The sequence below is a fragment of the Misgurnus anguillicaudatus genome, chromosome 8, assembly GCF_027580225.2.
Source record: "Misgurnus anguillicaudatus chromosome 8, ASM2758022v2, whole genome shotgun sequence".
Classification (NCBI taxonomy): domain Eukaryota; kingdom Metazoa; phylum Chordata; class Actinopteri; order Cypriniformes; family Cobitidae; genus Misgurnus; species Misgurnus anguillicaudatus.
In genome coordinates, this window is record NC_073344.2 from 5,440,417 (window position 1) to 5,454,984 (window position 14,568).

Genomic DNA, 14,568 nt, shown 5'->3' on the forward strand with positions numbered 1-14,568 from the left:
CTTTGCATTGACTTAACATGCAAATCACTCGCGCTTGCCGCCTCTACCGTGTCTGGTGTGAACCCTGCATTAGTCTGAAATTTAAGGACAGAGGGTGAAACTAAACTTTAACTTTAACCTTGACCTAAAGGCAGTCAAACAAATGAGAGTACGCTATTGGTTTATATTTTCAGTGCTCCTAATCCGTCCACTGCTAGCAAAATTACAAAGGTCTTTCTGTAAAGTCACTGCCATTCCGATTGGAGACTCGAGCACATTTGATGATGCTGACCCACAGGTATAGAAAAATATAGAATAGGCTTTTGTGTGGTTGTGACACCAACTGAAAAAGGATAAATGTAGCGCCTCAAAGTGTGATGGGGCGTGTGCGGGCAAACTGAAGTGCAGGAAGAGGCGATGTGCAGGGCGTAGTTAACACTTGAAAAAATGCTAGAATAAACTAACAAATCTGTTCAAAGTGCCGAAAAAGGTTTGGTGAGAGCTAACCACAAAACAAATAGCAGATCAAAAACATAAAAAGGCAGGAAAAGGAGTATCTTTTCAGCTAAGTGGGTAAAAGATCACAGATGCCAAGGTGGCTTTGATATTAAGATCCTCCTTGGTGTGTGCACAGTACAGTACATGCAACTAAAGATGCACGTTTTGTAAGAAGGTAAGTCATATTTTCCACTTAACAAACGATTTAAAGGAATAGTCTACTCATTTTCAATATTAAAATATGTTATTACCTTAACTAAGAATTGTTGATACATCCCTCTATCATCTGTGTGCGTGCACGTAAGCGCTGGAGCGCGCTGCAACACTTCGATAGCATTTAGCTGAGCCCCATTCATTCAATGGTACCATTTAGAGATAAAGTTAGAAGTGACCAAACACATCAACGTTTTTCCTATTTAAGACGAGGAGTTATACGAGCAAGTTTGGTGGTACAAAACAAAACGTAGCGCTTTTCTAAGTGGATTTAAAAGAGGAACTATATTTTATGGCGCAACAGCACTTTTGAGAGTACTTCGACTTGGCGCAGTAACACCCTCCCTCTCCTATTATGAGAGTGAGAAGGGGAGCGGACTTTTCAGGCGAGTCGAAGTACTCCCAAAAGTGCTACCACGCCAGAAAATACAGTTCCTCTTTTAAATCCGCTCAGAAAAGCGCTACGCTCTACCCTGTACCACCAAACTTGCTCGTATAGAACTGTCCTTAATACTGTAGAAATGAATAATGACTTTGTTAAAATGATGCAGAGTCACATGACATTCTATGATCACCTGACCAGCAAAAAACAGTTCTCATTTTATCTTAAAAAAACTTCTCCAAACAATCATCTTTGGTTGCAGCACAAATTTAACGAGTGAAAAACTCCACACTATTAGTTGTCAGTATAAAATCCAACACCACTGTATGAGTTAAGATGATGGAGAGACAATGAAACATAAAATACTCCAGTACTCAAAGTACGGCATGGAGAATATATCAATATACAGTTAAAACAGTCTACAAAAAATACTTCCAATATATTGTGTTGTGTAAACATATGCAGCCCACCTCGTCTTTGAGATCGGCAATCTGGTCTTTGAGGTCTCGGATGTACTGGCTGGAGTCCGTGTTGTTTAGCTGGCCTTGGACCTTTCCTTCCTCTTTCTGATTAAATGAAGAAAAAAATGATTTAAAAGATTAAGTGTGTTTACGCTGCCATCAGAACCTTTGTGCGCATCAAAGAAGCAGACCAAGACTAGTGAAAATGTGGGTCTCTGCCCACTTTCGAACAAACCATGGTACAGTTCGACTGAAATATGACAAAAACACAAACAAAGACATCTAAACCAACCCCCCGTAATTTGTTGTTATGCATTTTAAAGATATGATATATTGTATTATATCGTTTTTTATTTTTATATTTTTGTTAAAAAAATTATATAAATATATTGTTATTTTATTTAAAAAAAGTTATTTTACCCTTCCTTATTTAAGCTCAGAGCATATCGGATTGCGCACCCTCCTGTATACTGTATACTCTGGCATGGACCCCAGGTTGGGGTCTAAAAGAACTAAAAACAAAAAATGATAAAGGCCGATTCACGTTGGCGCAATGTGAAAAAGCAGAACGAATCGCTGAAAAACTGTCCCTACATACCAAAGACAAAACGACTCAGCTGTTTCACGCCTATATGATAGGTGGCACTAATGGACAATGAGCTTTTGCACATAAAGCACTGAAGAAGTTGTTAACCCCCCTCAGCTTCAGCATCGTGCCACATATTCGCGCACAATGTGTAAAGACCTTAAGATGCGACCTTAAAAATCACAATTTGACAAAATAGGAAGAAAATAGTCAGTTCCAGTCCTTGATTCTGATTAGTCAATAGCTGTGTTTTATTTACGATGTTTTTATTTATTAGCAATAACCGCTACACCCAACGATTATGTGCATCACTGCACAGCCATGGTTGCCAATGTAAACATATGTGAAACATTCTGTTGCTGTTCACAGTCAGTCAGGGATTTTTTTTCCAGTGGAAGAAATGATTTTTAGTGATTTTACTACACTGTATTGATACATTTTTTTATTTTTTTGCTTAGTTGTATTGTGTGGTAACCGCTTTATAAAACCAATAAGGTACTCAAGGCTGTGCTGTATTATGAAGTGGTCGCTGGCACTCCGCTTTATGTCATGCCTAACAACATCCTTCTGCTGCAAATTATTTTATGATACAGCACAGACTCTTGTACCTTTATTCAGGGTTCCCACACCCTAATTAACTTCAAATTCAAGGACCTTTCAAGGACTTTCCAGGTCCAATACCCTCAAATTCAAGGCCTAAATGTGGGGACACATTTCAAGTGAGAGCAAGGTTACATCGTGTTACCTTTTAAGATACATTGTTACAGTTCCCTTTCGAGGAAACTCGCACTGCGTCACTGCGGTGACACTTTGGGGACGCCTCCAGGGGTAAGTGCGTCGTAATGTGTATATCAAATTCAACCAATTGTGAGGCTTAACAACAAGAACAGGGTGACACGGGAGCCAGGAAGTATATCGCTATGTGAAATATTGCCAAAGACGGGACGCAGCGTCTCGTTCCCTTTTCAGGGAACAACAGTTATATACGTAACCCAAGACATTTTCATGTGTCAAACCCAACTATGCAAAAAAGCATTTTGGTATGAATCAACATTCGCATACAGAAGATATAAGCATTTAAAGCAAACAGTTTAGCACGTGTGCTTAAAAAGTCTAGAATTTTTATGATATTATCTTACACTACACAGAGAATAATATGGATTTTTTCCCTTAGAAAACTTCTTGCATAAAATAGATTCCAGCACTTTCAATGACCTGTATCTATGTATGTATATTTTCAAAAACGTTCCAGGGCCTTGAATTTTTCCCCCAACTTTCAAGGATTTCAAGAACCCGTGGGAACCGTGTTTATTGCTTAGTTTGCACATAATGGAGGACGCTGGTTTGAGACTTTTAAATGTTTATAAGCTCTTTGTGAGTTATGAGTATTATTGCCCACCAGCAAAGAACAATTTGGACATTCTGTAAAATCCGTTGCAAAATACATATCATGAAAGCTGACCAATCAGGTTGTGACCTTATCTTTACACGTTCAGGTTCAGAATTTTTCTGTTTGCTGTTAAAAATGCCAATATACACTTGAAGCGTTTGGTCTGGGCCAAAGAATCAAGAGAACCAAACTACAATGTAAACCCACAAGTCAACTATAATTATAGAAGAGACTTGGGAAGCGTACTGTAAGTGAAAAACCGGTTTGAAGTGGAAGAGTGTATGTGTTGTGGCAGCCATATAGATTTACATGTACATGAACACAGACTGTACAGTATGTTACAGACTGTAAGGTTTTTAATGTTGTTGTGTTTTCACTGCTGCTAAATGCCCCCGGGGAGCTGCGGTATCGAACAGAGATGCACACACGTTACAAGGCTTGTTTACCCCTTTGCATTCACACCTGTTATGAAGGGAATCAAAACATACATTACAAACATGAGGAAAAGGCTGTTTTCCTGTGTATCAGTACAGTTACGGCAAGCCACAGAGGACTGAGCGGAGAGTAAGAAATGGGGAAGAGGTGCAGAAAGGGGTGTGTTATTGGGGTAATGAGGTGAGATAAACACGTGCACGCACACCCTCCTAGCAGGGAAGGGTGTTTTCAATTTTTGTGGTCTGCGTTACGTTGCGCATGCAGCCCTCTGATAGGCCGGGGACGGTGTGGGATCTAAAGTGTTTTTCCAAGAATCTGTGTTTTTCTTGAGGTTTCTCCCCCCCCCCATCATAGTGGTGTGATAAGGGAAAGGCAGTTAGCTGACTTCCTTACACTCAGCTGTAGTAGATCAGCAGGTGGCAGGCTTCAGCTAGGGACATCAAACATCTGAGTAATGGCTTCCTCACCTCAATAACCCCCATCCCAGTACAACTTATTGGGGTAGATGATAACAACCCCATAAAGCAGAAAACTGGTTCCACCCCAAATCCAATTCAAGTGTTTAGAATTTACGCCAGACTTCCAGTCGCCCAATCTCGCTTAAAATCTAATTCATGCAGAACGTGAAAAGGTAAGGGAGGGTATTGTGAAAACTAGTAAGCAATTCTTGAATGATGGTCTCCCTAAACTATTAACCCTGATACTAAATGTAATTAAATATGTTAAGTAGTTAATAGTAAGTAACTTAATTTATTGAAGAAAATTCTACTTACATTTTCCGTCTTTGAAGTTATTTAAACATACTATTTTCGATTAACTTTAACTATTTGCCATTCATGCAAACACGACTTAAAAATGGTAATTTCACTATACTTATTTTTGTTTCTCGCTGCCAAAAAAAGTAGTTTTGAGCACTCAAAAATAAATTGAATTGCTCTCCTTGTCAAATTTACTTGAGTTACATAAGTTAATTCAACCCCTTTAATTCAACAACTTGATTTTATCACGTTCAATCAGCTAACTTGCTTCATTTGAGCTGGGACTGCATGAATGATTCTTGTTATCTTAAAGCAGCACTGATGAAACTGGGCGGAGCTTTTTAATTCCCAGCATGCTTTGCATGGGACTGCATTAGGGGAGTAATTCTTTTAAATGTATTTTTCAGTAAAGAAAAAACACAAGTAAAGAGAAAAAGTTTTTTTTTTTGTTTTGTGGTTACCATTGTGCAGAAGAGTGTTGCTTATGGTTAGGTTGTGGAAGGTGTATTGTTTCACTCGATAAGCAGCAAGTAGACCAATTAAAACATGCGTTTCTTAACAATAAAATAAATAATTTTTAAGTAATGTATTGTTGACTATTGAAAAAAATATACCCGTGAGACTTTGCATTCACACCTGTAATGAAGGAACTGTTTTTGTGGTCCAGGGCCACAATGTAGTGTAAATGTAAATAAAGATTGTGATGCCATGAGCTAATCTCAATCTACATTTAACATTTAAGATGTAGAAAACAGACATTATTTTAGAAACAACTTCTAAAACTAAAATAAAACACTTGGCAATACTGTTTTAAAATATGATTAGAACAGAACATGTTGAATGTTTGTGTAGTCCAAATAACACTGTAACTTTTTAATGTTATCACATTCACCAGGTAAACAACAGCGCAACCGTTTTACACAAAAAGCAGAACAGAAGTGTGCCACAATGACTCGATAAAATGTTAATACTGATGAAGCTTAAGAAATAATAGCGTTGAACTAATGACCTGATTCTGCAGAGGATTTGTCGTTAAATTGAGCAATTCATATCTGATGGAACATCGTGACATTGCATTTATAATTTAATACACACAAAAAAAAATCTACTCTTTTGTTTTTAAGCCTATATCACTACAGCGAACTTCGCACCTCCAAAATTTAACAGAAAGTCTCTGTGGCATACTTCATTATGTTGAACGTTTAAGGACATTTCTGTTGTTAAGTATTTGGTTGGCATAGTAACAAACACTGTCAAAGCAGTGCTGGTGGCGTTAACGAATTGAAACTCTTAAATGTCACCGTTCTGCCACACAGATTACCAGATCACCGAGATTTCGCTTTCAACATTCTTGTTGTTCACTTACATGCAGTTACATTCTGAACAAATGCTGAGCTAAATCTCTGTTACAATCAATTATATAAATGCAGAGCAGTGAAGCAAAATGCGAGCTTTGATTATAGCTCAGTGTGTTTCTCAGCCTGATAGGAAGTGGTTTCTCATCTGGTAATGAAGATAGCTAAGCTGCGGTCCCCATGGGCCATTGCAAGCACCCGTTTCAATCTTGAGCTCAGCAAAGTGTTAAAACAAAAAAAAAACAACCAAAAAAAACCAACACTTCACTCTGTTATAGTTAGGCAAGAGATCATAACAATAAGCAGCAATACCGAGGGTCTCTGCATATCCTTTTGAAGACTTTCAATCTTAACTGCATGTCACTTAAAATAACTATTAACAGCTCTAGAACTGACAAGTTGTGTGGGTGTTCTGAATGGTGTCTATCTTCTTTATACTGCAGAGTTAGGTTAGCGTGTTGGCGTTTTGGGTGTTTGGTGTCAGACGGAGCTGTTCCCTTTAAAGTGAATCTTTCCAGTGAAAAAAAACCACACAGGTGACTCATAGCAAGTCTGTCCAGTGAATTAAGTCTGTGTTGACATCATGGTGTTAAATTTTCCGGTGATGGGACGTCAATTTAAGAGTGGGCGAAACGTAAGTGAATAAATAGGTTTGTTGGTAATGGTGATATATGGGTATAAATTCTACATCTACTAATTTGGATAATTTACAAAAGCAACTAGTTAATAAATTAAAACATTTGTTGGTCGATTTGTTGGTCACAGTTTTTGCAGCTAGCACATTAACACATTCATTTCCTTTTAAAGGAAAAACTAAATGTATGTAATGAGTGTGTTTAAAAATTGCGTGGAAGACAGTCATAGCAGAACATCTGCAAATATACTACGCAAATGCTTTTAACTCATTTCAAACAGAAAACATGTCTAACTATTCTTTATTTTTAAACACACTAGAAACACAAACAGTATATTGCAAGCATTCAAATAAAACTTTCTTCGCACTTTACAGGTTTAAACTTTCACAAAAAGATTTTTTGCTGCAGGTCAGCACAATAATCCTTCATTATTGTTTACCATTACAGATAATTTTATTGTGTGAGTACTTATTACTTACTTAAAGGATTAGTCAATTTTCTTTAAAAAAATCCAGATAATTTACTCACCACCATGTCATCCAAAATAATGATGTCTGTCTTTGTTTAGTCGAAAAGAAATTATGTTTTTTAATAAAAACATTCCAGGATTTTTCTCGTTTTAATGGACTTTAATGGACCCCAACACGTAACAGTTTTAATGCACTTTAAAATGACAGTTTCAAAGGACTCTAAACTATCCCAAATGAGGCATAAGGGTCTTATCTAGCGAAACGATTGGCATTTTTTACAAGAAAAAAATGCACTTTTAAACAACAACTTCTCGTCTATCTCCAGTCCTGTAACGCGCCAGCGCGACCTCACGTAATTGTGTAATGCCGTGGAAAGGTCACGTGTTACATATATGAAACGCACATTTGCGGACCATTTTAACTCTTTCCCTGCCAGCGTTTTTTAAAAAAAGTTGCCAGCCAGCGCCAGCATTTTTTATGATTTTCACAAAAGTTTAATGCCTTCCAGAAAATGTTCTTCTTTAAATATATAAACAAACAATATATCAGATGAAAGAACAGACCCTCTGCTTTCAAACTAAAAAACATTTTATCCTACCTTCATTAGTTCTCTTTTTATCCCCTTTTAAATATGGGTAGGTTTCTTCAAAAACACCCAATTTTTAGCAAAGAGCTGAGATAATTCCATTTTTGTAAAGGACTTTTGGTAGAGATCAGATGCGGAGTGATCTTTAAAACATACACAGAGTTCTTTCTCTTTCACGTGAGGCGCTACTTCCGGGTTGTATAAGTTGCGGAAGTATATAAGTATATAATAGCGGTATTGGGGAAAGACGGAAAATCTCGTCATTGGCGGGGAAGCGTTTTCTCTTAATTGACGAGATATCTCGTCAATGGCGGCGAAAGAGTTAAACAATAAACTGACACAAAGACATTAATTAGTATCATTCAACATACAACAACGTCGGAAAGGTCCTCTTTCTCCACACTTGTAAACACTGGGGCGTAGTTTCGCATACGTTCTCCGTGACCTCTTGACATGATGATGTATTGCGTGAGGTCGCGCTGGCGCGTCACATGACCAGAGATAGACGAGAAGTTGTGGTTTAAAAGTGCATAATTTTTATTTTTCATGTCAAAAATGACAATCATTTTGCTAGATAAGACCCTTATGCCTCGTTTGGGATTGTTTAGAGTCCTTTGAAACTGCAATTTTAAACTGCATTAAAACTGTTACATGTTGGGGTCCATTAAAGTCCAATCAAAATGAGAAAAATCCTGAAATGTTTTCCTCAAAAAACATAATTTCTTCTCTACTGAACAAAGAAAGACATCAACATTTTGGATGACATGGTGATGAGTAAATTATCTGGATTTTTTTTTAAGAAAAGGGACTAATCCTTTAAGTGATTACTAAACTTGTTCAACTTGAAAACTTGTAAGCTTCAGTGTATGCTTACATTTAATTATTAAAGAACACAAATTACTACTTTTGGTAAAAGTCCAATTTGTTGTAATAATAATAAAATGGCTATCAATTTACCGACAATGTGTTCCACTTGGGTGTGTGTGTGTGTGTGTGTGTGTGTGTGTGTGTGTGTATACTTGCACTGCAGTGTTTCAATATATTTTCTGAATTTTTTACACAGAATGAAAAAACAATCGAACAAACAAGTGCTCGCGGCCTATGAATTAAGAGTGGAGAACAATAGGCAGTTTATCACTGCCGTTCTCTCTTGCCTTCACGGTCTGTGCCAATAACCTTAGTGAAATACAGCATGGTGAGCCAGATATGTTGCCCACAGCCCTGAGGGTAAAAACCATGTAGGTAGCCAAAACCACAGAACCACAGCTAAGAGCTACAAATACCTGGGAGGAGCATACTCATCTAAATCTGATATACTGTAACTGAAGCAATTTAAACAAACAAAGTCACTCGATGTTGTGAAACTGTTTAAGAGCTAAGCTAAATGTCATAAAGGGCATACATGTAGCAGAAACCATTCAATACCTGCATATTTCAGAAACAGGTAAAAGAAAGCTCTAAAGAGAAACGTTTGAGACAAATGAAAATGATACTAAAAAAAAAGGTGAGATTTAGTTTCGAATTCAAAAACCCCGTCTTATATCTGTGTCAGGAAGGAAAGCCTCACACCTCACACTAATATAAAATGTCACTTATGACATATAGCTTATCTTTAAAATAATTTCTCTATTCCTGCATGGGGGAACAAAACACTTTCCGACACTAGTGTTTTCTTTAAACTTTAAATGATTTCTTTAAACAATTACACACACTTCACTTTCATCCTGTAACGCTTACTAATAAATATATTCGCAAAAATCAAGCACAGCCAGCGTTTACCATAATGTTCACCCTGCAGGACCTTTATGTTATTTAATTTAAAGCTTATACATTTATTAACATGACTATAATACTGTTGTTAAGTAGTTTAAAATAAATAGGAAGGGGTTTTTAGTGGTGAACCGAAATGGGTTTTTATGGCCGATCTTATATTGACAATGCACTGTGGTTTTCTGTCCAATACGGAGTCAATAAAGGAACAAATGTTGTTACAGTAAATGAGAGACATACAGAAAACAGGTAAAACTAAATGAACTTTCTTCCTGCTTTACGTTCTTAGCAGTATGTAGCTCAGCATAAACACAAACGCATGAATGAACACATGAAAAGGTATATACATAATAGTATTAAGGAAATTAAGTTAATTAAGAAAAGTTAAATACAGTGGATATTGAATAAAAGTATACATGAGGAGTTCAGATGCGAAACCCTCTGTGAGTATGACATGTGCATGCAAACTTTTTTGGCAAAAAACTCCAATTCTAAAATGAAATCCACTGGACAAGTAAACAGTTGCAAAATGACTAAAGATGCAACGAGAAATATGCAAAAGATGAATCCATGTAACTACCGCATTTATGTTGTATTCAGGTCCAAGTACTCACAAGGGACACAAGTTTGAATGTGATCCAGGGTTGTTTTGCGCGTTCATCTAATTCATCTTCTGTGCACTCAGAGGACTTTGTTAAAAAATCTACTTTTAACTCTTTCCCCGCCACAAGAGAAAATGCTTCTCTGCCAATGACAAGTTTTTCCATCAATCTGTATTTCCGCTATTATCCACCAGGTAGCACTCTTACCCAACTTCTAAAACCCGGAAGTGTCCCCTAAAGCCCATGATACACTGCACAATTTTTAGCTGTCCCAGAAAAAAGATTGCCATCGTGAAACAATCATCGCAATTTCTATGGATAGTGGCTCTTAATCAGTGGTCCTATGTCGTACAAACAATCCATTTCGCACAGTGTGATAAGGGTTGTAAAAATAGATACAGTGATGCGGGACGGGTTGGGGCGGGCCAAATATTTCATAAAAGTCCTTTACAAAAATGCAATTATCTCAGCTTTTCGCTCAAAATGTTTTATTTTTTAAGAAACCTACCCATTTTTGAGAGGTGATAAAAAAGAGAACAAATAAAGGTAGGATGAAACATAATCATTTAATATATTGTATGTTTATATATTTAAAGAAGAGCCTTTTTCGGGAGGCATTAAATTTTTGTGAAAATCATGAAAAATGCTGGGTTATTAACGTGCTGAGAACATTTGAAGAGTTTGGTTCCAAAACGCAATTTTGAAAAAAAATGAGTTACTGGCAAAATCAGTATTATATCAGGTCAGTAGTTAAAAGTAAATTCTTAATTTTACGCAAAATCCAATACCCGCCGTGATATTCTGTCATCTTTTCGCCCTTTTTTCCCAAAATGCAACAAACGCCACTCCTCCTTTTTTACAGAACGCAATAAATCCCTTCCTGATATTACAGCCCAGCAGTAACGCAATGTAAACAAACAATGGCAGCGCGCTGAGTACACGGAGTCCTAGTTTTCCTCATCTACTTTGTACTTCGTGATCAACAAACAAAACAAAAGAATACTTTAATTGCATTGCTAAATCTGTGATGGTTTTCTGTGACAGGAAAGAAACGTAAGCCATCAACATCTAATAATTTCCGCGAGAGGCACTCGGTTGCTTGTTCTCCAGACAGCATCAAGCTTCTCATGCTAAAACATTGACCCCAGAGGATCTTATGAAAACTTTACATTATTTTACTCAAAGTCAACGAAAATCGAGCGGGACCAAAACATTTTACAGCTGATCGCTGTGAAAATGTAAAGAGACGACTTCAAGTATAAACGCAGCAATGTGTTCTTAATGTAACAAAGTAAGTGTTTTGGTTAATGCCATTAATGTTTATTTTTTAATCATTGTATACCACTAGTCAACTAAATAAATATAAAATGGTAAAGATGAATGCACATTTATACATTGATTTAATAGATTTATAGCATTTGGAAATAAAAAACTGTCATGGAATTATTGCATTTTGTGGAAAAAAGAATTAGTTTTTATAATAAATCTTTGAAAATCAAGTTAAGGATTTGAATTTTTTATGTTTTTATAACCTAAAGATGCTATGTGAAAGTTTGTAACAGAAAATAGTGGTTTTCATCTTGTCACTTTCTTGGTATAGAAAACACGTTTTTACCGAAATTTGTCAAAATGGATTTATTGCGTTTTGGAAACAAACTCTTCATTTAGTTAATATTATTATCTCTATTTTTAATGTAGCTGACGTTTAGCGGCTTTTTCATCTGAGCTCCCATACGACAATTCTGTTAGAAAAAACTTGGCTGCACTGTGGAGTGTTTATGTTGTTCATTTTTTTAAGGAACAAAGTGGTATCATAAATTTTTTCACATTTCTAACCTGGATAAGAATAATAGGCATCAAATGAACAGTACATTATAGACACTGATTGGGACCATTAAATTAATCATTTAAATTACTTAAATGTAAATGATAAATTAATAATTGCATTCTAAGCAGTTATAACATTTTCCTTATTACTTTGCTTTAATACCAGACTGTTTTCGCACAGAAGAGAGTTCACAAAGAATCCCTGAGTCAACCCCTTATTTACAGTATAGAGTTTGAACATTTCACACAACCAGAACTAAACTATGTGGGTAAATGCATCATAAAAAGCAATGCCATCAGCAAAATGTAAATGCTAATCACACACGGCTGGACTGGACTGGATTTGTGATGTGTTGTGCTGAAGTGTAAAGAGTTTGTGCTCATCTGTGTTGTGTTGGGATGTAGCGAGTCTGTGGATTAAACTGATACACTGTTAAACTGAATTGTGGTGTGGTGTGATGTGATGTAACTGTGCTCTATTGGGCAGTGGACCACATAAGTGGTTTGGTGCTTATTTGTACCTGAATCTCAAGTTCAGATATCTGCTGTTGAAGTTCAGCCATGGCAGCTATATTGTCTGCTTCTCTCAACCTCACTGCCATTACCTCTTCTTTGTTCTGTTTGAGAAAGAGAAAACAAGACTGTGAACAGGAACATTTGAAACATAAATAAAGAGCTCAGACGCAAAAGCCACTAAACGCCACCTACGTCAAAAATGAGATAATGGTATTACCTGAATGCTCTTGGCACGTACTATACGTTCATCAAATACCCTTGCTTCAAAACCCACTTAATCCCTATTCAGAAATACCGTGTTGCTGTCAGAATGCGCTACACGCCAAGTCAACTTTGTGCAGTTGTCTTCTAAGTGCACAAAAGATTAATGAGATGAACAACGACATGCAAAACAACTGTGAATCACATTAAAACTTAAGTCCCTTGTGAGTACTTCCTGAATACAACCTGTTTGTGGCAGTCTGGACTACAGCTGTTGTTCAGTTTCTTCATTTTTATATTCTGACTTTTGATTATTTGCAAGTTTATAAGTTGCATCTATAGTGATTTTGCAACTGTTTACTATGTATTGTCCAAATAAGTGGATTTTTTCCAGAAGTAGAGGTTTTTGCGAAATAAGCTTGCATGCACTTAATACTAAACCTAAACATAAGAGCCTTGTAAAACATCTCAAATACTGTATACGTTGTCCAACCAAATGGTGCAAGTAAAAACACACTTGTCGTGTCTTTCTTAAATAGGAGTCCAAAAAACAGGAACCATAATAAGTCCTATTTAAAACCGTCATAAATGAGGAAATCAATCATAACTACATCATAAATAGATGTGTCAAAAAAGAACATTTTGAGCTGAATGGATTTCAGATGAATGCATTTGAGAAATCAGAGTGCCACATAATCTCTTAGGGCAGAAGCTTCGTTTTTGCATCAAGCTGTGGTGTAGATTTGTGGCTGCTAATTTGACGTCATGAAAATGATTCCTCACCTTGCACTCTATTTCAGCCTGTTTCCGTTTTGTCTCCTGCAGCTCTGCAAGCAGCATCTTGCTCTGGCTGGTCAAAGCCTGCAGTTGCTCCTGTAGGCTTCGTGCCTCCTGTTCCGCCCGTCGCAATTGATTACTATGTATTTGATTCTGTATTTGTGAAAAAAGAAATAAAATACAGCGGGTGAAATAAGTATTGAACACATCACCATTTTTCTCAGTAAATATATTTCTAAAGGGGCTATTGACATGAATAAAAACATCATGGTGTGAGGGTGCTTTTCAGCAAATGGTACTGGCAAACTTGACATAAATGAAGGAAGGATGAATGGGCAAATTTATGGTGTCTTTCCACTTCGTGTTATGGCCCCAACAGTGCTCACTGGAATATTCAGAAGCTTAGAAATGCACCTATAACCAAATGGCAATATGTTTGGCTACAATACTGCCCTACAAAGGCAAAAGGCAGTAACTTCGTTTTTGGTCAAAAATTACTTATTGATATTTTTGAGACATTCAAGACCTCCTTTATTATTTGCATTAGTATCTTGAGTCAATTTTATGTTTTTTCGAGAAAATAAAAATAAAGAAGAAATTAACTGACAACTGAAACTCACTATAAGTCTAAACTTTAAAGTTATTTTTCTCAGTTTCACACTCTAGCACATGGGTCTTCAACTGGGGGAACTGCAGGGGGTCCGCCAAATGATGTTTGACCACAAGCTATTTTTTTGCTAAAAACGTAAAATATGTACAAAAAAACATGTCCCCTTTAAGTTGTGCACATGCGTGGCCGCGAAGGCGCGCATTCAGTTTAGCAAGCGGACCAAAATAAAATATCTGAAGATTATAAATGTACACTCAGGAAGCAGCAGTAGCGACAGAAAAGGTATCATAAAACAGGTAAATCTTATAGGCATGTGTGTCTTTCTTTCAGAAAGTTATTTTAGAATCAGTGCGACATTGTCTCATCTAAGTTATATTTCTGAACTTGGACGGCTGTTTCAGATTTAAAGCGCTAACTCAACAGGCAAATGACACCACACCGAGTCTGCATTATAAACTTTGACAAAACTATTGCTCGCATTTAAAAATGTATGAAACGCGCACCGTGATGGTGCTTT

At 36.7% G+C, this 14,568-nt stretch overlaps 1 protein-coding gene across 6 annotated transcripts in view; it reads right to left on the reverse strand.

The window, feature by feature from the left end:
• Positions 1-14,568, reverse strand: part of evi5b (ecotropic viral integration site 5b) — a 68,655-nt gene that overhangs the window by 5,340 nt on the left and 48,747 nt on the right. For all 6 annotated transcript variants that reach the window (XM_073870176.1, XM_055212450.2, XM_073870173.1 and 3 more), the window contains 3 exons: positions 13,448-13,594; positions 12,469-12,564; positions 1,543-1,638 (listed from right to left, as the gene is read on the reverse strand). In XM_073870176.1, coding sequence (XP_073726277.1) covers positions 1,543-1,638; positions 12,469-12,564; positions 13,448-13,594 — 339 coding nt within the window. The remainder of the gene's footprint in view (positions 1-1,542; positions 1,639-12,468; positions 12,565-13,447; positions 13,595-14,568) is intronic.